A 21,736-nucleotide genomic window follows, 5' to 3' on the forward strand; every position below is an offset into this window, starting at 1 on the left:
CCTATTTTTTTGCTTCCTTCATGTCTGGCTGGTGGCTGCCTGGCTGGGTGTCTTCCTCTTTTTCTCCCTCATTCTCTTTTCCTTCTCCTCCAGCCTAGATTCCTCCTCCTATTTATTCTCTGACTACCAGCCCCACCTATCCCCCTTCTGCCTATCTATTGGCTGTTCAGCTTTTTATTGGACCAATCAGGTGCCTTAGGCAGGCAAAGTAACATATCTTTACATCGTTAAACAAATGCAACATATATAAATGTAACACACCTTTACGTAGCTAAAGAAATATTCCACAACAATGTATTCTGCCTATTTTTTTCTCAAGTCTATCTAATCTATCTTTCTATTCACTAATTCTTTTTATCTCACCTACTAGTGAACAATCCATAGTTTTTATCATTTGAGTAAGTATTTTCACATGAATAATAGTAGTTAGTACTGGTTATTTAGTAGTGTGCTAATCTATATCATAAGTAACCCTTTACATTTTTTCTTTTTAATTTTTATTTGTGTGTACATGTGTATACAGAGTCCAGAAGAAGGTGTGAATCCCCAGGACCTGGAAGTATAGACAGTTGGGAGTTACCCAATATGGGGGCTAGGAACCAAACTTAGGTCCACTGAAAAACAGCAAGCACTCTTGGACCATCTCTCCAGCCCCATGGCCTTTTTCAGAAGAAAGAAAGAAATGAAGGGAGGTGAGGGAGAGAGGGAGAGAGAAGGAAGAAAAGCTGCATCGTTTTTTCTTAGCATATTTTTTCATTCACTCATTCTCTTCTATTTTCTCTTTTTTGAGATAGCCTAAGCTGACCCTGAAATCATAAACCTCCTCTCCTCACCTTCTAAGTGTAAGGATTATAGGCATGTGCCAAACTCAGCATATTTTGTGTGTTTTTAAAAAGATTTATTTATTTCTTTGAGTGTTTTGCCTGCATGTACTTACGTATGTGTACCATGTGTATGCCTTATGCCCAAGGAAACTAGAAGAAGGCACCTCTAGAACTGTAGTTATGGATGGTGGTAAGCCACCACAGGAATGTTGGGAATTGAACCTGGGTCCTCCACAAGAGTAACAAGTGCTCTTAACTGCTGATCCATTTCTCCAACCCTACATCTTATTCTTAATAGTAAGATCAAAAGTCTCTGAGATGTTGATCAATAGATATAGTTTCAGGTCAACTGAAGAATAAGTTTTGTTCTTGTTAATTTTTTTTTGTTGTTGTTGTTTGTCTTTTGAGACAGGGTCCTATCTATATAGCCCTGGCTATCCTGGAATTCATATGTAGACTAGGCTTGCCTCCAACTCAGAAATCTGCCTGACTCTGCTTCCCAAGTGCAGGAATTAAAAGTATATACCACCTAAAAAAAAAAAAAAACTTTAGTATTACACTATTGTGTTTCGTGGTAACCATAGTTAAAGATAATAATGTACTGTATATTTCAATATTTCTAACAGATTGTTTTCATATCCTTACTACATAAAAAGTCAGTGGAGGATAAATACGTTAGACAGTAATCATGAGTAAATCTCCATACAACATATAAATAAGTCAAAACATTACATTCTACTCTATAAATATACACAATTATTTTCCAACTGAAATAAGTTACTAAAATAAACATAAGCATTTATATCATATTTCAAATCTAAAATAAAGAATATGTGTTTGTGCTGCTTTGCTGTTTCCATTCTTCAGACCTGCTGCCTTGCTCTTGGATGTTTGCAATGTTTATAGTACGGTCTTAACTTGTATAACTTTAACACTTCCTTTAATATCTAGGTAAAAGCTTGGGAAATGGCTCTGTCTGTAGTGTCTGCAAGCAGGAAGCCTAACCTCAAATCCTCAAACAACATGTAAAATCTGGGTGCAGCAACACTCATCTGCATCCTCAGCACTGGGGGGCAGGAATGGGGCTCATTGGTGAGAGTCTAGTTGAATTGCTAAGTTCCAGGCTTAGTGAGAGACAGAGAGATAGACAGACAGACAGAAAGAGGAAAAAGAAAAGGTGTGAGAGAATGAGGAAGACATCTGATGCCAACTTCTGGCCTCTACACATAGGCACATATATACATATATACCTGTGCACATACTCCCTCCCCCCCCAACACTGCCTTACACAGAGAAATGAGTTTAATCCTACTAAGAGGATTAATGTTTGCTTTCCTAGAAACCATTAACATAAGTTCAATTTCTGTTTGGCTTTAGTTATTACATAGTATATAGTATTGAAGCTGCAAACCTGTATGATGCACAGCGTATGGCTGAGCAAGCTTGAAAGACTTGCATTTCTTTTGTGTCCCCACCTGCCAATGTTGAGCCAGAAGTTTCTTCTCCATCCCTTTGCAGGCTGGATTTTTTTTTCTTCTTTTAATGAGCAGTCGTTGTCTGTATCTCTCCCGTGCCTTACATGCACTCTCCCATACCAAGCAAGGAAACTGCAAATTTTAAAACTAGCTCACTTTTACTGCAGACTTCCCAGCAAAACTTGTGTCTTCAGGGAGCTTATTTAGTTCTTTAGATTCTTGCTCCCATTTACTCTTTTGAATCTAAGGATTTTCCTTATTCTTGTCAGTTAACCTATGCAGTCAGTAGCAGACATAGTTTTTAAAATATATTTTATCTAGCACTTTGGGAATTTAATAATGAAAGGGGTTTTCAGGACAACTCAGCTGTCAATCTAACTCAAAAGAAAATAAAGTATCTTTTTGTTTCCATTTCTGTTAACTGGAACATTCTGCCATATAAAACTGCCAGATCAAGGAATGGAATTAGTTTTATAATTCTTGTTACATGCATGCTGTGCAATGCTATATGAAAACTAATTAATATTTCATTTTCATAGGATGTTTAAGAAAGTTCAGAAGATGCCAGAAGTCATCTATTGCCACTGATTTAAGTATTATGTGGCTTTATCTATACCTGGAATAAAACGTGATCTCGGTATGAGGGCTTTCCTGTAACTTACTTTTTGGAGTAACTGGTGTACTTCTATTGAAAAGGTAAAATGAACAATAACTGAGTTCATGAAAGCAGAGGTAAAACTATGTAAACCGTTTCTTTTGGTCACTTATGCTGCTAACTTATGCTTTTAATAAAAAAGAGCATAATAAAAGCTAACATTTCTAAAACTTTAATATGGAAAAATATCTAAATTCTTTTCCAGAACATAATCTCCAAAATACAGATAAGGCAAATGCTACAAGTTTAAAAAAAAAGGTAGTTTGCTTTCAAATATTCAAAGATCACTACAGAAGTCCTGTAATATGAAGTAAATAAACTCATTCATTCAATCAGCATTTACTGAGAAGCTACTGTTTACAAGAAATTACTCTTGACAAATTAACCAGAGAAAATTTCAGAGGTGGACAGGCTGCTGTGTGGCCTAAGGGCTCCGTATTGAGCCCAGCTACACTCTTGAGAGGCAGCCCAGCTGCCCACTTGGCGCTCATGCACCTTCATCAATCCTATGTGACCAAGGTGAGCTACAAATGGTGGTCTGAAACAGAGGCAAAAAAAGGTTTATGGAAGAAATTAGTTGACACTGCCACAATTCAGTGAAGTAAGACAACCTGAAAACTTGTCTTTCTTAAAAACTTTAACTCTCACTACCCTGCACAGATTTTGTGTGGAAAGACGACTGTCAAACATTTTAGTGCATGTGTGTGCTGTACACATAAAGGTCAGAAGACAACCTGCAGGAGTCAGTTCTCTCCTTCTACCATGTGCATTACAGGTATCTAATTCATATGGACAGACCTGGCGGCCAGTACCTTTATCGGAGCCATCTTATTGGCCTCGATCATATTTTTGATTGCTGATGTTTGTTCCAGCTTTTATTAATACCAGGAGATAAGCTGTACTTAGAATTCCAACTTTTTGGAAAGTTTTTGTCTACTGAAAAAGGTTGAAAAATCATGAAGAATGGTAATGAATGAAATTTCACCAAACAGTGATGTACACCCCATCTTTATTATAACCACATGACTGTTCAAAAATAAGTACATTTTCCCTAAGAACTATATACAGTAACAATTATTTGTAGATGCTGTTTGCTTGCAAACTGGTCTGTTTGAAGTAGTGCTAATGAACTATGAGGTCAACTAAATTTATCGGGAATCTAAGAATTCTGTGTCTGTGAAAGTTACAATGCAGTGTGTCCTGTGTCAAGTACAATGTTTCATTCTTTAAATGATAGTTTGCTATAAGTTTAAAAGTTATAAAGAATTAATTATCTTGTAACTTAGGTAAGAAAAACATGGTTCTCACTGTATTGTTCTAATAAGCTTCAAACTTTACTAAACACACTTTCCTAACATTGGTCTAACTGTCCCATGTGCTGGTTAGTATGCTATTTAGTATGCTTTGGAGGCTGATCCCTGAATCTCTTAGACATCTAAGGAATTAATTTTAAGGTGCCTGATTAGAAGGTACCATGGTTTGAATGTGCAATGTGCCCCCATTTGGTTCCTAGATGATGACACTGTTTTCAAAGATTATGGGATCTTTAGAAGGTGAGGCCTAGCTGAAAGAAGTGACTCCCTGGGGGGATTGGACCCTGAGCATTATAGTCTCACCTAGTATCTGGCAAAGCCCTCCTCCCTACTTCCTGATCCACGGAATGTGAGCAAGCCACTTCATGCTTCTGCTCCCATGAACACCACTATACCTTCTCACTATCAGACTATTAAGTAAAATAAACCTTCCTCCCCCAAGTAATGTCTGTCAGGTAACTGGTCAGAGCAACAAGAAAAGTATGAATACAAATGGTGAACAGAGACTGAGACAGCTTTTATGGAATAATATCATTTTCTTGTGATTAGTTCATTCAGCTTGATATCAAAATAACAACATTCAATTTAAAACCAAACAGCATTCACTTACATGTTGCCCAAATGGAAATCTACTTTAGTTATTTTTTAAACATATGAAGTAGATAAAACTCATGAACATTAAGTACTTATGAAGTAGTAGTTAATGAATGCAAAGAGGTTAGAGAACTAGCAGTGTTAGATGAATGCCGTTTCAGTATTTTAATATGGGTATTTTTTATTTCCATTAAAGAGAAATAAACTTTTGATGTTTAAAGGTGGAAAATGAGCTAGGTGTGGTTGTGTACAACATTAATCTCAGTTCTCAGTAAGGAGGTAAATGGATTTCTATGAGTTTGAGGCCAGCTTGGTCTACATGGCAAATTCCATGTCAGCAAGGGCTACATCACAAAAAAAGCAAATGATGGTGATGATGATGATGAAATAGGAAACGACAGTAAAAAAATTAAGATCTTTGTATTATATATTATATAGTGGATTTCATTTATGAAATATCTTAGTTTTCTGCCAATAAAATAAAGACAATGATGAGGGAGAGATATGTATCCAAAGGCTGTTTTCCTGAAATAGCAATAAATTCTAGTGGGGAAAAAAAATGTGCCAAGGGCACTGAATTTCTGTAATTTATGTTGCCCAGCATTGGTCTATGCCTTCCAGTTAAAGAAGGCCACACTGGGTTTATCCTGGGATGCCAAGAAGAACACAAAGTTGGGTTCCAGGTGTCAGCAAATGAGCAGGTAAACATAAACTATACATGAGCAGACAAGGGCCACAAGACATCCAAGAGTTCAAATATGCTTCTCATGTGAGGGTCTCCTTGGTTGTGAGAAAAAAAAAATTAGGCTATATACCACGTGAAAAAAGTAATCTGTGGCAGGCAATGTCCAGCTTCCCTTAATCCCCATTTGGAAGTGTTCCTGGCTTCTCTGGTGGTAGAACCCTGGTTAAGCTGAGAAGCTCTTCAAAACACCAAGATGCTACAAACTCTCCAAACAGCACAGACGAAAGTGAGATTTATATTTATAGTATTTTTCTGTCTCAGATTTATTTATTTATTTATTTATTTCCTTCCTTCCTTCCTTTCTTTCTTTCTTTCTTTGTTTTTTTTGAGACAAGATTTCTCTATGTAATAGCCCGGACTTTTCTGGAACTCACTCTGTAGACCAGGCTGGCCTCAACTCACAGGGAACTCCCTCTGTAGACAAAGCTGGCCTCAAACTCACAGAGATCCGCCTGCCTTTGCCTCCCAGTGCTGGGATTAAAGGCGTGCGCCATCACCACCCGACCTATCTCAGATTTCTTACTGACACAAATTGTTAAACTTAACCTGTAGTAAACATACAAGACCACTGTCATATCAAAGACAGCTTAAAACTGGAGACAGTTTAAAAGGGAATTATTTAACTTTATACAAAATATTCAAAATTATACATGACTTTTTGTAAAACATCTGAAAATGGAAAATAAATGCACTAGTACAATTTAATCAGTTGGCCAGATAACAAAAACTATTAATGGATTTTGTTCCCAAGGATTAACCTAAGTAATTTTACATCTAGCAGAATAATCATAAAAAATTAGATAGCAGATGTTGAAAAGGATGTGAAGAAACTGGAACCCTTACATACCATTTTAACATGAATTGCTAACCTGTCTTATTAATAAAAAAAAAAACCAGAGCTTTCTGAGTGCAGAGATCTACAGAACTGCACAGATGCCATGCGTACAAGACCAGCCTGACTTTCTGAACAACAGGAACTGAGATAGAGAATTTTCAAAGATACAGGAAAGAATACACACACACACACACACACACACACACACAAAAAAAAAAAAAAAAAAAAAAAAAAAAACAAGCTCACCCAGAGACTATCATGTTACCATTTGGGGATATATCCGAGATATCTCTCTCTCTCTCTCTCTCTCTCTCTGTGTGTGTGTGTGTGTGTGTGTGTGTGTGTGTATATAAAGCTGAAAGATCAGAAAAACAGAACAAGCCAGCCACGTTCTTACCTCTACAAAATCCTCAGCCTCAAGAGAGAGAGACTTCCTGTTTACTCACATCTTATATACCTTTCTATGCCTTGTGGTCTTCCTTCCCTCCTAGTGCTGGGATTAAAGGCCTGTGCCACCACACCTGGGTCTGTTCCCAGTATGGCCTTGAACTCACAGAGATCCAGATGGATCTCTACCTCCCAAATGCTAGGATTAAAGGCGTGTGCTACCACTGCCTGAACTCTATGTTTAATATAGTGGCTGGCTTTGTCCTCTGATCCTCAGGCAAGCTTTATTGTGGTACACAGTATATCACCACATACCATTCACGGGAATGTAAATGGTACAGCCATTTGGGGAAACAGTCTAGCAGCTCCTTAAGTAGTTAAACAGAGTCGCTATTAAAATTGGCAATTTGTTCCTTGGAATATACCCAAGAAATGAAAACCCAGGTTGACATGAAACACTGTGTGTGTGTGACTGTTCACAGCATTCAAGTCTATACTTCACAGATAAAAAGTGGGACCAACTCCAATGGTTACTGTTCTAGTCTCACTTCTGTTGCTAAGATAAAATACCCTAACAAAAAGCAACTTAAGGAAAAGGGGGTTTATTTCACTTTACAGTTACAGTCCATCATTGTGGGGAAGTCAAGGCAAGAATGACTAACAGCTAGTCCCACCATATCTACAGTCAAAAGCAGAGAGCAATGAATGCATGCTTCTACTCGCTTGTTTCAATTTCTCCACTTTTACAACAGTCCAGGAACCCCTGCTAGAGAATGGGCTTGGTCTTTCCACACTGATTAACTTAAGGCAATCCTCCCAAAGACATGCATACTGGCCAACCTAATGCAGGCAACGCATTGTTGAGTCTCTCCTATTGGGAGATTATAGCTATTATGTTGACATGTAAAGCTAACCATCACAGTCATCAACTGATGAATGGATGAGCCGTACGATGAACTATCTGGCCATAAAGGGAAAGAAGTGTTAATATCTGCTACAACATATTTTAACCCATAGAACATGAAAGAAGCCAGTCACCCAAATCCACATATATGAATCCACTACAAAAAATGTCCAGAATAACACAAACAGTTAGTGGTTGTTTAGGGACAGAGGATGGTAAGTGTGGAAGTAACAGCTAAAAATTCAAGGTTTCTTCTTGAGGTTAAAATGAAAAGGTCTAAAATTGATTGTGATTATAGCTGCACAACTCTAAATACACTCAAAGCATTGACTGTGTACTTTAAATGGGTAAACTATATAGTATATGCACTGTATCTCAATTAAGCTGTCACCAGAAAGAAAGAAACCATGTAAATATAACACATAATGTGAGGAGAACTTGACCTGAAAAGCTTTTGACAATGTATTGCAAACATCATTTTAAGGGAACCACAGGTCTAGACTTGTTTTGTCCTTTGAGTAGATAGATACTACCTTTGAAACAGGAAAACAAGGTAGGGATAACCAACATTATTTTGATATTTTGAAAGCATTCTTTCTTGTGGATTAGGTAAGGTGGGGCTAGTTTTGTTCCTTAGAAATATACTTCTCTGAATGAACTAAAGCTGAGCAAGCACTGGAAAATGTTGAGTTGACAATTACACTAGGAATCTTTCTGGCATCACAGCCTTAGCTGGTAGGAATACATCAGCAGGCTTGTTCATTGGCTCTTCTCAAAGTTGGCTCTACACTGCATGCTAAATAATAACTCAGCATGGGTATAAAACCCTTGTATGACATGCCCCTGAGCACAAACACTCACTACTGAATGACCTAAAGATAATTTGTACATGTGAATGTAAACATGTGTGTGCAGCATGAATCTTAAATAGTCTTAATAAAAACAAACCTGGAGCCAGGTACTTGGGTCAAAGCTGGAAGATCGGAGAAGCAGAACAAGCCACAGCTTCCTCATCTCACCAATTCCTCAACTGATCCTGTTTCCTCAGACCGGAAGCCTCTGAGTTCTCATCCAAATGGATCTCAGCTGAACTGCTGCTAAAAGCCTAAAAGCTTAACCAACCTAGTTCCTGGTTTTCACGCCTTATATACCTTTCTGCCCTCACTTCCTGGGATTAAAGGCTCACTTCTTGGGATTAAAGGCGTGAGTCACCATGCCTGGCTGTTTCCAGTATGGCTTTAAACTCACAGAGATCCGGATGGATCTCTGCCTCCCAAGTGATAGGATTAAAGGCGTGTGTGCCACCATTTTCCGGCCTCTATATCTAATGACTGTTCTGTTCTCTGACCCCAGATAAATTTATTAGGGTGCACGATATATTGGGGAATACAATAGCACCACATATGTGAGGCTAGGGTAAGGGGAACAATTATGGAAACCCAGATTTCTCTACTGCTGGAAAGTTGGCAGTTGCCACTTCCTACCAGAGCTGAAAAATCTAAAAAGGCAGATGTTCCTTAAACGGTGAAGCTAAACTTTAAAGAGAAAGAAAACTGGTCTTCCTCTGAGGCTTGGCTTCTCCTTCCATGGAAGTGCCTATGGCCTGTTAAGGACAGAAATGAGTTCAGAACTTCTTCAATAGGACTTGAGATAGGAGAATGAGAATAACCAGTTCTCACAGATGTTGTAACTGCAGAGCAGGGCATTCCAGCGCCAGGATGGGGACAAAGTGACAAGATCAGCTACAAGATTGGCAGGGCCCAGTGCAAGTGCATGTGGCTTTGTATGTGAATGAACTTGAGAAGGGTGACAGCAGAGCATTACATTGTACACAGGCTTTTCTGAGTGTAGAGATCTGTAGAACTGCACAGATGCCATGCCTGCAATACCAGCCTGACTTCTGAACAACAGGAACTGAGACAGAGAATTTTCAAAGATACAGGAAAGAATACAGGGAAACAAAACAAAACAAAAACAAGCTCACCCAGAGATTATCATGTTACCATTTGGGGATACATCCCAGATATTTTTTTCCATGCTAATACATGTAGACATTCATTAATATAATTGTTTCTATTGTATATTTGTACAGTGTATATTCTCCTCTATGGCTGTTTTTTTAAATTTATGACTTGGAAAAGCTTTCTAAAATGTTAATGAATACAGATCATTTCAATCTTACATAGATGATAGGACATAAATAGAACCATACTTCAATTAGCCAGACTCTTAAGTGTTGGGTTAATGACAGATCCTGACTTGTTCATTATTACAATGATGTGCCCTGAATTACAGCAGCCTTAAGAGAAAACTAAATAAATCAATCAATATAAATCACTTCATAAGGTGCTTGGTGTATAATAAGCTCTCTACATGCTAGTGACTTCTGAAAACCAATACTGTGTCTAAGTAAAGACATACTAATTTACATTCCCAACATTAGATTTAAAAAGACTTTTGTTGTTGGCTTGTTTGTTGGATAAGGTCTTGAGCTTTGCTTTACAGCTCAGGCTAACCTTGAACTCTTGTTAGTGCTGCCCCTGGCATCTCAAGTGCTGGGACTAAGGCAGCAAAAAAAGAGATTCTTTAGTTTTCTTATTGGATTCCTCATGCTCTTAAAACTGTCAATGACTTCTGCATGAAGATTATCAACCCTATGTCACAAAATAGTAAGCACTCTTTGTTCTTAAAAAGGGGCGGGGATAACCTGAGATTTACCTCCAGTTCCTAGGACCTTCAGCAGCTCAAAATTTTCAATTCCCACCTTCTCTGCATGTCCTGTTAAGTTGGCTAAAGAGAAAGAAAAAAAGAAAGAAAAAATTAAAGGGGTCAGCAACAGGAGGACTCTAGGGACTTTTGGGGGTATTAGCAAAGTTTTATTTCTCAATCTTGTATAGTTATATTTTATATCTTAAGTATAATAAAATTTTTCTTAAAAATTTAGTGACTAGATATTTTTACCATAGGTTAAATCAACATAAAGTCTAATAATAAACAAAAGTTATAATACACAGGTAGATTTATAGTGAAAAATGGACAGATTTACAAGAATTCATTTATGTAACAAATATGAGTGATGCGCCTAACTACCATACTAGATTCTGGGCTATCTGTGTTCTAGTCCCATTTGTGCCACTAAAAATGTACCATGAGTTAGTGTGCACTAGCTATGGACACACACTGTCTCAGTTCCCCATCTGAAGTGAGAGCACTGGTTTAGACAACTAAGATCCCTGTCAGCTCTAAAACTCTAGGGGTGTGTTGAAATATACACACACTCCAAAACATGTTCTGTCCTAAATAAGCAAAAGAAGAATATGTTATAAGTGAGCATTTCCCACAGTATTCTCCACTGAGTTCTGGTCCTACCCAACTACATGTGAAAAGCTGTTTGGAGAAAAGCGGGGAACAGGGTACTCTGGTGGAAAAAAAATCTGAAAATGGTTGCCTTTAGCAGAGTTAAAGGGCTTCTTTACCACAGGACCTTACAGATTCTGTACTATAAATCTTCAAGGCTAAGGTATTGCATTCTTAAAATTTATTTAACAAATTGCTCTTAATAATAATGCCTATGAATATTATGTGAACTATTTTTCTGTAGAAGTTGTCAAGAAATGCTTAATCCAACTACAAGTTCTACCACTTAAATGCTGCGTACTCTTGAACAGATTAGTTCTCTGTGTGTCAGTTCCCAACAACCTAAGATAGGGACAATTAACAACAACAACTCCACCCCTACAATATACTGGCATCTACAATCTACTTTGAAAGCATTAGGAAGATAAGATGGACTGATGGCTGAATATAAATAGCTATGTCATAAACCAAATATAACAAATATACAATCCAGACAGCAAGTATAAGAGTGTTCAACATACAAATCTTTCAAAATGTCTGTAAAATAACAGAAAGTAGAATAAGGTCTACCCCACGAAGTTGTAATGAAGACTGAAAGAGTCAAATTTTATACAGTACTTGGTGTGTACAAGTTAAGTGTTTACAAATAAATTAAAAATTTGAGACCATAACTTCATGAAAATTAGACTCAAGTAAGAAATTTTAGAGCTACAAATTTGAGGCTGTGGTGATATTTTGTTTGTGCTCTAACAAATAAAGCTTGTCTGGAGATCAGAGTGCAGAGCTAGCCACTAATTAACCATAGTGGCCAGGCAGTGATGGCACACACCTTTGATCCCAGGACTTAGGAGGCATATGCCTTTAAAACCAGCACTAGGGAGGTGAAGACAGGAAGTGATATGGCTGAGCAGAGAGAGGAATATAAATAAAGCAGAAGGAGACAGGAGTTCAGCCCCTTTTCAAGCTGAGGAGCCGTGGAGGTAAGAGGTGACTTGGGTTAGTTCTTTTACTTCTCCGATCTTACAGCATTTACCCTGGTTCTGGGGTTTTATTATTAAGCAATTAGAATTCATGCTACATCTACATGAGGCAGTAAGTAATTCCAGTATTTTGTCAAAGTTTAATTAAATCCACATTTTAAATTAATTTTTTAATTATTTTAATTTTAAAAAATTATGGGACCAGTAAGTCTTAAGGTCAGTGGATCTAACCAGCTCACTATGACCAAGGTTTTTGTTTGGAGTACGTGGTGATTTGAAAAACAAATGGCCCCCATAGAGCCATATATTTGCACAATTAGTACCCCAGCTGATGAACTCTTTGGAAAGGATTAGGAGGCATGACCTAGCTAGAGGAAGTGTGCAGCTAGGGGAGGGCTCTTAGGCTTTTTTTTCCCTCTGTATATTTCTTTATTTTAATATATATTTTTATTTCATAATTAAATTAATTTTACATATCAGCCACAGATTCCCCTCTCTTCCCTCCCCCTACTCAACCTTCCCCCACAACCCACCCCCCATTCCCACCTCCTCCAAGACAAGGTCTCCCCTGGGGATTCAGCCTAGTCTGGTAGATTCAGTTGAGGCAGGTCCAGTCCCCTCCTCCCTGCACCAAGGCTGAGCAAAGTGACTCAGCATAGGCCCTAGGTTCCAAAAAGCCAGCTCATACACCAAGGACAGGTCCTGGTCTCACTGCCTGGGGGCCTCCTAAACAGTTCAAGCTAATCAACTGTCTGTCTCACTTATCCAGAGGGTCTGGTCCAGTTCCATGGGGGCTCCTCAGCTTTTGGTTCACAGTTCATGTGTTTCCACTAGTTTGGCTATTTGTCCCTGTGCTTTTTCCAATCATGGTGTCGATATCTCTTGCTCATATAATCCCTCCTCCCTCTTGCCAGTTGGACTCCTGGAGCTCTACCTGGGGTTTGGCCGAGAATCTCTGCATCTGAGGCTTTAAAAATCCACACCAGACCTAATTCATTCTCATATTCTCTCTCTCTCTCTCTCTCTCTCTCTCTCTCTCTCTCTCTCTCTCTCTCTCCCCCCCCCCCCCCCCCCCCCGCCTGTGGATCAGGATGTAAAACTCTCAGCCACTGGTACCACACCATGCTTACCTGCTTCCTGCCATGATGATAATGCACTAACCCTCTAAAACTGTAAATAAGCCCCCATTTAAATGCTTTTTTTTTTTTTTTTAAGAGTTGCCTTGGTCATGGTGTTTTTTCACAACACTGACTAAGGCAGGGAACAGGATTAAAGAAAAGCAAAGAGTAATATTGTATTACATGGATTCTGAAGCAAACACATAAACATGTGAATCTAAATAGTTCTTACTTCTGTGCTATTGTTTTGTCAGTACAATTAAAGCCTTTGAACATGAAGATCTAAAAATAAACTGTGTTTTTAATAAAATTGTTAGCCTCAAGAACAAGAGCTCAAACCTCCAAATAAAAATACTAACATTATTAGAATAAGACTTAAAATATTTACAGATTTTATTTCACCTAAAGGTGAAATAAACACTGCCAACTATGTAACTGTCTTCTACATTTGTGAGACAGTCATAGACTTATTAAAGTGCTAATTCTGTTGCTCAGATGATGAGCTTCAGGCCTGGGACCATAGTACCAGAGCCAGTAGTGCTGAAGCAGTTAGAACTGCCCATTGTCTTTTTTCACACCACAAAGGAGGTGGTACTTTATTATGGTTGTGAGAGACAGCAGCCTTTGTTCCTTCTCCAATTCAAATTATGCCTCCACTAGACTTCCTTTCTAGTTCTCCCCACATGTAAGAGGACACAGAAACCCACACATGAATCCAACATTCTGAAAGAAAACTCAAAATCACATGTTTTTTCAATACATGAATGAGGGAGCACATTAGTAGGAGCAGGTGGAGTTACTACATTCAAAAGATGAGCTCCTACAAGGGTCTTTTTTTTAAAAAAAGACATATATTAGTTCTTTATTGACATGTGGTGTTCTGATGCACATGTGACAATCAGAGCACATCTGCTGGTGTCAGGTCTCTCCTGTGAATCTGTCCATCTCTGCAGAAAGCACCTTTACGTCTTGATCCACCTCACCTCCCCTTTGAGTTTTGGTTTGCTCAAATTTCCAGCATGGTCCGACTTCTTAGGGAAGACAGACTAGTCTCCTGCTCTTCTCCTTCAGTGTATATAACAGTTAACAAAGTAGATGTGATAGTCTTAAAGCTGTGGTTTGACCATTTTGTTTGTTTGTTTGTCTGACAAGAGACTGTAACAGAATAAATATATTCACAATACACTATGTACATCTACAACATGGTCAAAAGTTAACTAAGAAGTAATTTCTAAAAAGAGAGAAAAGAACGTGTTTCCCTTCTTGCTTTTCTTTCTGCCATGTGAGAATACTCCTTACTCTCACTGACATAACAGAAATGTCGGGACGGAAGCTGACAATGTCTGATCCTGGGCATTTCAGTCTCCAGAACAGAGTCATGATTATTTACGGAGTTTTGTTTGAGAGTATTTTTTGGTTTTAGATGAAGTCTCACTCTGTAGCTCAGGCTGGCCTGAAACTGTGTGACTCAGGCTAGCTTCAAATTTGCAGCAATTCTGTTTGGGCCTCTCGGGTGCTGTGAGTACAGGTGTGAGCCACCATTCTCCACTTGTATGTTGGTTTCACTACTCAGTTGATGGTATTTTTATTATGAGAGTCTGAATAAGACAACTGGAGTCCACTAACTAATCTGCTCTCCCTTCTAACATTCTAAGTCACATGTCTAAACATGCTAGATTAGATGGAGTTGGTAGGGAAAGAGAAAGCTCACTTGAGCTGTAAGCCTAAACTTCCTACATAGGTTATATAATAGCTCTGTACTAACCTGCTGGAAGTACACACAGCTATTACTAAGGTGGTATTCTGATTCCCAGGAGCTACTATTGTTCTGTGCAGATAGGTCCTTTGTGGCTGCTGAGGGTTAAAAGAGCAAACTAGATCAGAGTTCGGGCATTTCTGGTTCTAACAACAAAATGACACCAAACCACAACATGAGCCTAAACCCTGAGTTAACTCCTTCCCCCAAAAACAACACCTTATGAGAACTCTTCACAAATTAAAACAAAACAGCAGTCTGAGCTTATCAGCTGTTCAGAGCTGGCATCTATCCTGGTGTCCATATGAGGTAAGCAGTTAAATATTAGTAATGCTGGATTAAAATAATATTTTGGATCTTCTAAGGTCTCCTACAAGCGTGTCTCTAATTGCTAATTAACTGAATCAGAGGGAGTTCAAGTCCAGCCTAGTCCACAAAATGAATTCCAATCTAGCTGAGGCTACTCAATGAGACCCTGCCTAAAAATAAATATAATTTTTTGATTGAAAATTCCTACAATATATTCTGATCAGTTTCCCTTCCTCCATCTCTTCCCCATCAATGTCTGGCTTGAACCTGTGTTGGTCCTGTGCATGCGGCCACAGTCTCTGTAAGTTCCTATATGTGGCAGTCCTATTGCCTGTTTCCTTGGTGTCTTCCATCCCCTCTGGCTCTTACACTCTTTCTGCCTCTTCTTCCACATAGCTCCCTGCAGTTATAGATTCTTTTTGCAGTAATACATTACTGAGCTTAATCTAAATGATTATTTAGGAAAAGAAAGGTGTAAACAATTTTTAATGCTTTCACAAAATAAGTCTAACCAAACATTTTTCTCATTACAACATGCTGAAAATCCTTCACTTCTTGATTAGTGTTCTTCTTTAAAAGTATGCTCTTTGGTTCAGTAATCACTTTTGAAACTGAATTTAACTAATCTCTTCATAAGCACATCAACTTATGTTTTTTTAAATGTCAAAACTCTAATGAATACTAAAGTGATTCACTTTAAAAAGTTTGATTTATTAACAATTCTTAAAGAAAAAAATCTTACATTACATAATAGATTTAAAAGAATTAGTTCCTGAGCAGGGCGTAGTAGTATGTGTCTGTAGTCCCAAGCACTAGGAAGGTGAGGTAGGAGGATTGCAACTTTGAAACTGGCCTGACCTGCAAACAAATCCTGTCTCCAAGGAGAGAAAGGGGGGAAGAGAGAAAATTTGTTCCTTACATCATAATTGAATTCTCTTAGTCCAGTCTATATTTAATAAATATATTCTAATACAGACACATGCAGTTTGGGAAGTGTGACTGGCCTGTCTTTTCAGTCTTTATTGTGGTAAAATCCATGCAACAGTCATTGTAAGCGCACCAGTTACTGTTATTATATGCATTGTGTTGTTATACAGCTGTCAGCACCTGGGTAACTTCCATCTTGTGAAACTGAAACCCCTAAGATCAATTAAGCAGCTACTCCTCAAACCCTCTTGCCCCTGACAACCAATGCTGTATTTTCTGTCTCTATGATTTTGGCTGCTCCATGTGTCTTTATTTAAGTGGAAACACACCTTACTGCAGCTAGCTTACTTCACTACGCATAAAGTCTTTAAATTTCATCCATGTTAAAGCATGTATCAAATTTTTCTTCCTTTATAAAACTAAATAGCATGTCACTATGTATATACTACATCTGGTTATATAGTCACTGTGGGAGAATATTATTTTAGGGTGTGTTACTTTTATGTTGCATTTGTTTAACTCTGTGAAGCTGAGTTACTGTGCCTGTGTAAAACACATGATGGTCTAATAAAGAACTGAATGGCCAAGAAAGAGCAAGGCAGGAGAAAGGATAGGCGGGGCTGGCAGGAAGAGAAAATAAAATATATAGAAGGAGAAACTGATAGAAGAAGTAGCCAGAGAAGGAGGAGGACTCCAGAGGTCAGTCACCCAGCCATACAACCATCATCAGAGTAAGAAAGAAAGGTTTACAGAAATAGAGAAGGGTAAAAACCCACAGACAAAAGACAGTTTAATTTAAAGTTAAGAAGAGTTGGCAAGAAACAAGGCAAGCTAAGGCCGGGCATTCATAATTAAGAATAAGCCTCTATGTGTGATTTATTTGGGAGCTGAGTGGCAGGGCCCCAGAGAAACAAAGAGTAAGAAATAAACAACAACATTTTGGTGTACCAACGTGGCACTCGAATTTCCATAGTGCCCAAGAAAGCTTTAAAAAAAAATAAAATAAAATAAAAAGAGGATATGGCTCCTTAAAGAGTTTCTGCCTGCTGGCAAGCCCTTGAGCAGTCAGTAGATTAAATAGGAACAAAACCCTAAATAAAAATGCCTCACAGTGCAAGCACTGGCACTAAGAAGGCTGAATGCAGTTCCTAGTCAGACAAAACTCCGACCAGCTGAGTTTTACCCTTGGTTTTCATGAACCAAGAAGCGGGCAGAGCCAACAGAAAGGAGAGTGTGAGGATCCAGATGTACGTTAGCAGTTTAAAGGTTTTTTTCATACAGTCAAAAAAGGCTGAAGATACCCAATAAAAGAGGTCCAGATGGAAAAAACTCTAAACAGGTTACAACAGGTTACAGTGTTTTTAACAATGTATGTAGGTTTAAGAGAAAAAGGTTTAAGAAAAAAAATAAAGTCTTTAAAGAGAGAGAAAAAGTAATATAAAAGAAAAAAGCCACATAAGATAGGAAATACACAGGGAGTCTGGATCCTGTACGTTTTGTGCTGATTTTGAATTTTTTGAATGTTGCTGAGCAAAGGACAGCTGCAAAGAGACCTGGAATTGAAAGAGGGGCTGTTCAAATAAATCCACCTATATACTTTAGGAATGCCTTAACTTTTAAAAAGTCAAAAAATATATTTGTCAAATGGAAATCAAAAATGCTTTGGAGTTTTGTTCCAACAGGAGATGAGAGGCTATGGATTCCTTCAGGGTTAATATGGATCAGGTTTGATCAGGAGAGACCTCCTGAATCTTGAAAGGTCATATCTATCAGCAAAGATTACTGCTGGTCTTCCCAGGACTTGGCGATTATCTGAAATTTTCTCTCTGGGACCCTAAAGATACTTCATCCACAGACAGCAGGAAGCAGTTTGGAGAACACAATGTCCACATTCCCAAGAGGGGTGTGGGAGGCTTTTGATTATTTGGTGGGTTATAGATATCTGTTATTATTTAGTGGAATATAGAATATTGATACAAATTTAAAGTTATTTTTATTACACTGTATAGATGTTTCTACTCGTGTTTAAAGGATTTTTGTATATTGATAAAAATGTAAGATTATTTTTGTTACAACATATTGTATATATGTTTCTATTCTTGTTTAAGGTAGTGTACCTATACAGTTTATTTAAAAATATAAGGTAAAATTCCAGTTTTTGAAAGCTGTTTTTCTAAACTATATAGGATAATCAGGAAATATAGGTTAGTGGTTAGTCATTTGTTACAATCAATATTATTGGTATGTCAGGTATCCAGATCATATAGAGATATATTTAGATGGGTAAAATGGTTTTCAAATACTTCAAAGACCTATAGATTATGGCATTTAAAATGTTTTGTTAAAAGTTTTTCAAGACAATGAGACACATCTGCTCCTGGCAGCACCAATTTACTTCAGAGAAGATGATGGGCATTGAAGAAACTCCTTATGTAGTTGGCTTTCATTGTAGTAAGGTTAGCCACTGGGCAAAGAAACTGTTCTTGCCTTTGACTGCTGACAATGTGCTGTGCAGACTGGACATACAGGAGACATAGGGAAAAGACTGTTGAACTGTTGCCAAAACAAGGCAGGACAGTCTTTGAAAATTCTTGCTTCACAGAAGAGTCTGCCAGATATCCTGCAAGATACACAGGAAAGTAACTGCTGAACTCTGCCAACAAGGCAGGACAGTCCTTCAAAATTCCTGCTTTATAAAAGAGTCTGCCAGATACTCTAGGCCTGTAGGCTGAAGATGGATGCCCAATGTTGCAGAGGAACTTTGGTTGACTGTCCAGGCAGATGTCTCTGTTGTTAGATAATATTGCATTCTTCTGGGTCTTTGATGGAGTTGAAGACTAGATAGTTATAGTTGTAGTTTTCCTCAGTTATGATAGAAAGTAAGTTAGGTGTAAAACTTTGGATTCACTAAGATAGGATAGATAATGCATTATTTTCTCTGAATATGCTAACTACAAATGGACAGGATATTGTAAATTCTTACTTGATAACTGTTTTTGTTACATATAGTTTTACTATGTTAAAGTTAAAACTTTTCATTTTTATTTAGACAAAAAGGGGGAAATGTAGAATATTATTTTAAGGTATGTTACTTTTGTTTATGTTGCATTTGTTTAACTCTGTGAAGCTGTGTTACTTTGTCTGTCTAAAACACCTGATAGTTTAATAAAGAACTGAACAGCCAAAAGCAAGGCAGGTGAAAGGATAGGTGGAGCTGGCAGACAGAGAAAATATATAGAAGGAGAAATCTGGGAAAGAAGAAGTAGCCAGAGAAGGAGGACTCCAGAGGCCAGCCACCCAGCTACACAACAAGCACGGAGTAAGAGTAAGATTTACAGAAGAAAGAAAAGGAAAAGCCCAGAGGCAAAAGGCAGATGGGATATATTAAGGAAAGTTAGCAAGAAACAAGCCAAGCTAAGGCCAAGCATTTATAATTAAGAATAAGCCTCCATGTGTGATTTATTTGGGAGCTGGGTGGCAGGGCCCCCTAAAAGAAAACAACAACAATTCATCTGTCAATGAACATGTGTGTCACTTTTATATTTTTAGCCATGTATATGGAGATTGCCTTTAATTCTTACACGGACTTAAATCTTAGGGGAAGTGGAAGTGCTAATGGTAATTCTATTTTTAATCTTTTGAGGAATTTCCACATTATTTTTCATTGAGACTGGTATGTACCTTTGAAATTCCTACCAACTACACAAGGTCAGTTCCCCATGACTGACTGAACTTGCTATCTCCTTTTTTTATAATAGCATCTTGATAGTTATAAGATCAGAATTGATGTAATTTAAAAAACACTAATTCTTAAAAATTTTCTCCCCATATTTAAATAATTTTTATGGTAAAATTATCCAGGATCAATGTTTAACCAACCAACCAACCAACAAATCAACAAACAAACAAACAAAAAAAACCACAGGTAACATTAGGTAGGTCTAAAGTAGACCTTGAAGGCTGAGCGATGGCTCAGCAGTTAAGAACATGCACTGCTCTTAAAGAAGACCAGAGTTTGGTTCCCAGCACATATAACCAGTGGTTGGAAGCTCACAACCACCCATTAACTCCAGCTCCAGGAGATCTGACAACCTTCTCTGGTCTCCTCAGGCACTGGCACCCACATGGCATACACACACACAAACAAACACTAATACATAAAAATAAATCTAAAAGTTAAAAAAATTAAGTAAATCTTTAAAATATGTCATAACCCTATACCCCAAAAATAACTATCACTGATTTTTTTACCATATTCTTCATGGCATATTTCAGCCACAAATCTATGACTGATGAAGAATTTCTTAATCCAACTTTTAGACAATTCAATTATCAAATATAATTTACAATACATATTACCTATAATCTTTTTAAATATTTTTATTTTATAATTAACTTAATTTCACATATCAGCCACAGATTCCCCCCATCCTTCCCCTCCCACCCCCCAATTACCTATAATCTTTTTCTTAAACTGTAAATGTTTAATTCAGAACTTCCCACTCTCATGGAGAAAAACAAGCAGTAAAAACACATTTTTCATTCTGTTACCACAGTTTCTGTTAAGCACATATAATCAAATGTGCTAAAATCATTTGATTACTTCCATTTGATTACATTCACTTATGTTAAAGCTAAGAAGAAGCTTAACTTTTTTAAATGTGCTTTTGCTAATTCAAATTAAAGTAGAAATAAGAATGTTTCTGAAGTCATTTCAAATGTTTCATGCTATATGATTGAGGTACTCAATTTAATGAGTTAATCCTCATTAAATTTGCATGACTATATGAGAAGTATAAATTAATAGGCTAATAGACTCTATGACATGTAGAGTATTATTATCACATAAAAGTGGTCAGAAAGTTGACATTATTTGTCAACACTGACAATATATGGCCTGTAACACAAATCTTAAAAGGTCTTATTAGCCAGGTGGCGGCGGCGGCGGCGGCGGCGGCGGCGGCGGCGGCGCACGCCTTTAATCCCAGCACTTGGGAGGCAGAGCCAGGTGGATCTCTGTGAGTTTGAGGACAGCCTGGTCTACCAAGTGAGTTCCAGGAAAGGTGCAAAGCTACACAGAGAAACCCTGTCTCGAAAAACCAAAAAACAAAACAAAACAAAACAAAACAAAAAAACACTCAGGAGCCTGATATTGGGTTGAATGCTGAGAGATCAGAGAAGTAGAACAAGGCACAGCTAACCTCACCTTGCCAACTTCTCAGCTGATCCTGTTTCCTCAAACTAGAAGCCTCTGAGTCCTCATCCCAACAGATCTGAGCTGAACTGCTACTAAAAGCCTAAAAGCTTAAAAGCCTAAAAAGTCTCTAGTTCCTGGTCCTCAGCCTTATATACCTTTCTGCTTCCTGACATCACTTCCTGGGATTAAAGGCATGTGTCTTTCCCAAGCAAGACATGAGATCTCAAGTGCTGGGATTAAAGGTGTGTGTCACCATGCCTAGCTGTCTCCAGTGTGACCTTGAACTCACTCTCTGCCTCTGGAATGCTAGGATTAAAGGCATGTGCTACTATTGCCTAATCTCTGTTTAATATAGTGGCT

At 37.9% G+C, this 21,736-nt stretch overlaps 1 protein-coding gene across 4 annotated transcripts in view; it reads right to left on the reverse strand.

Moving 5' to 3' along the window:
- Rps6ka5 (ribosomal protein S6 kinase A5) overlaps positions 1-21,736 on the reverse strand; it is a 162,271-nt gene that overhangs the window by 106,826 nt on the left and 33,709 nt on the right. For 3 of the 4 annotated variants that reach the window (XM_028886644.2, XM_037210779.1, XM_028886646.2), the window contains exon 2: positions 10,451-10,522. The exons of the other annotated variant lie outside the window; for it this stretch is intronic. In XM_028886644.2, coding sequence (XP_028742477.1) covers positions 10,451-10,522 — 72 coding nt within the window. The remainder of the gene's footprint in view (positions 1-10,450; positions 10,523-21,736) is intronic. 4 annotated transcript variants of the gene reach the window in all.

The sequence above is a fragment of the Peromyscus leucopus genome, chromosome 14 (assembly GCF_004664715.2).
Source record: "Peromyscus leucopus breed LL Stock chromosome 14, UCI_PerLeu_2.1, whole genome shotgun sequence".
Lineage (NCBI taxonomy): Eukaryota > Metazoa > Chordata > Mammalia > Rodentia > Cricetidae > Peromyscus > Peromyscus leucopus.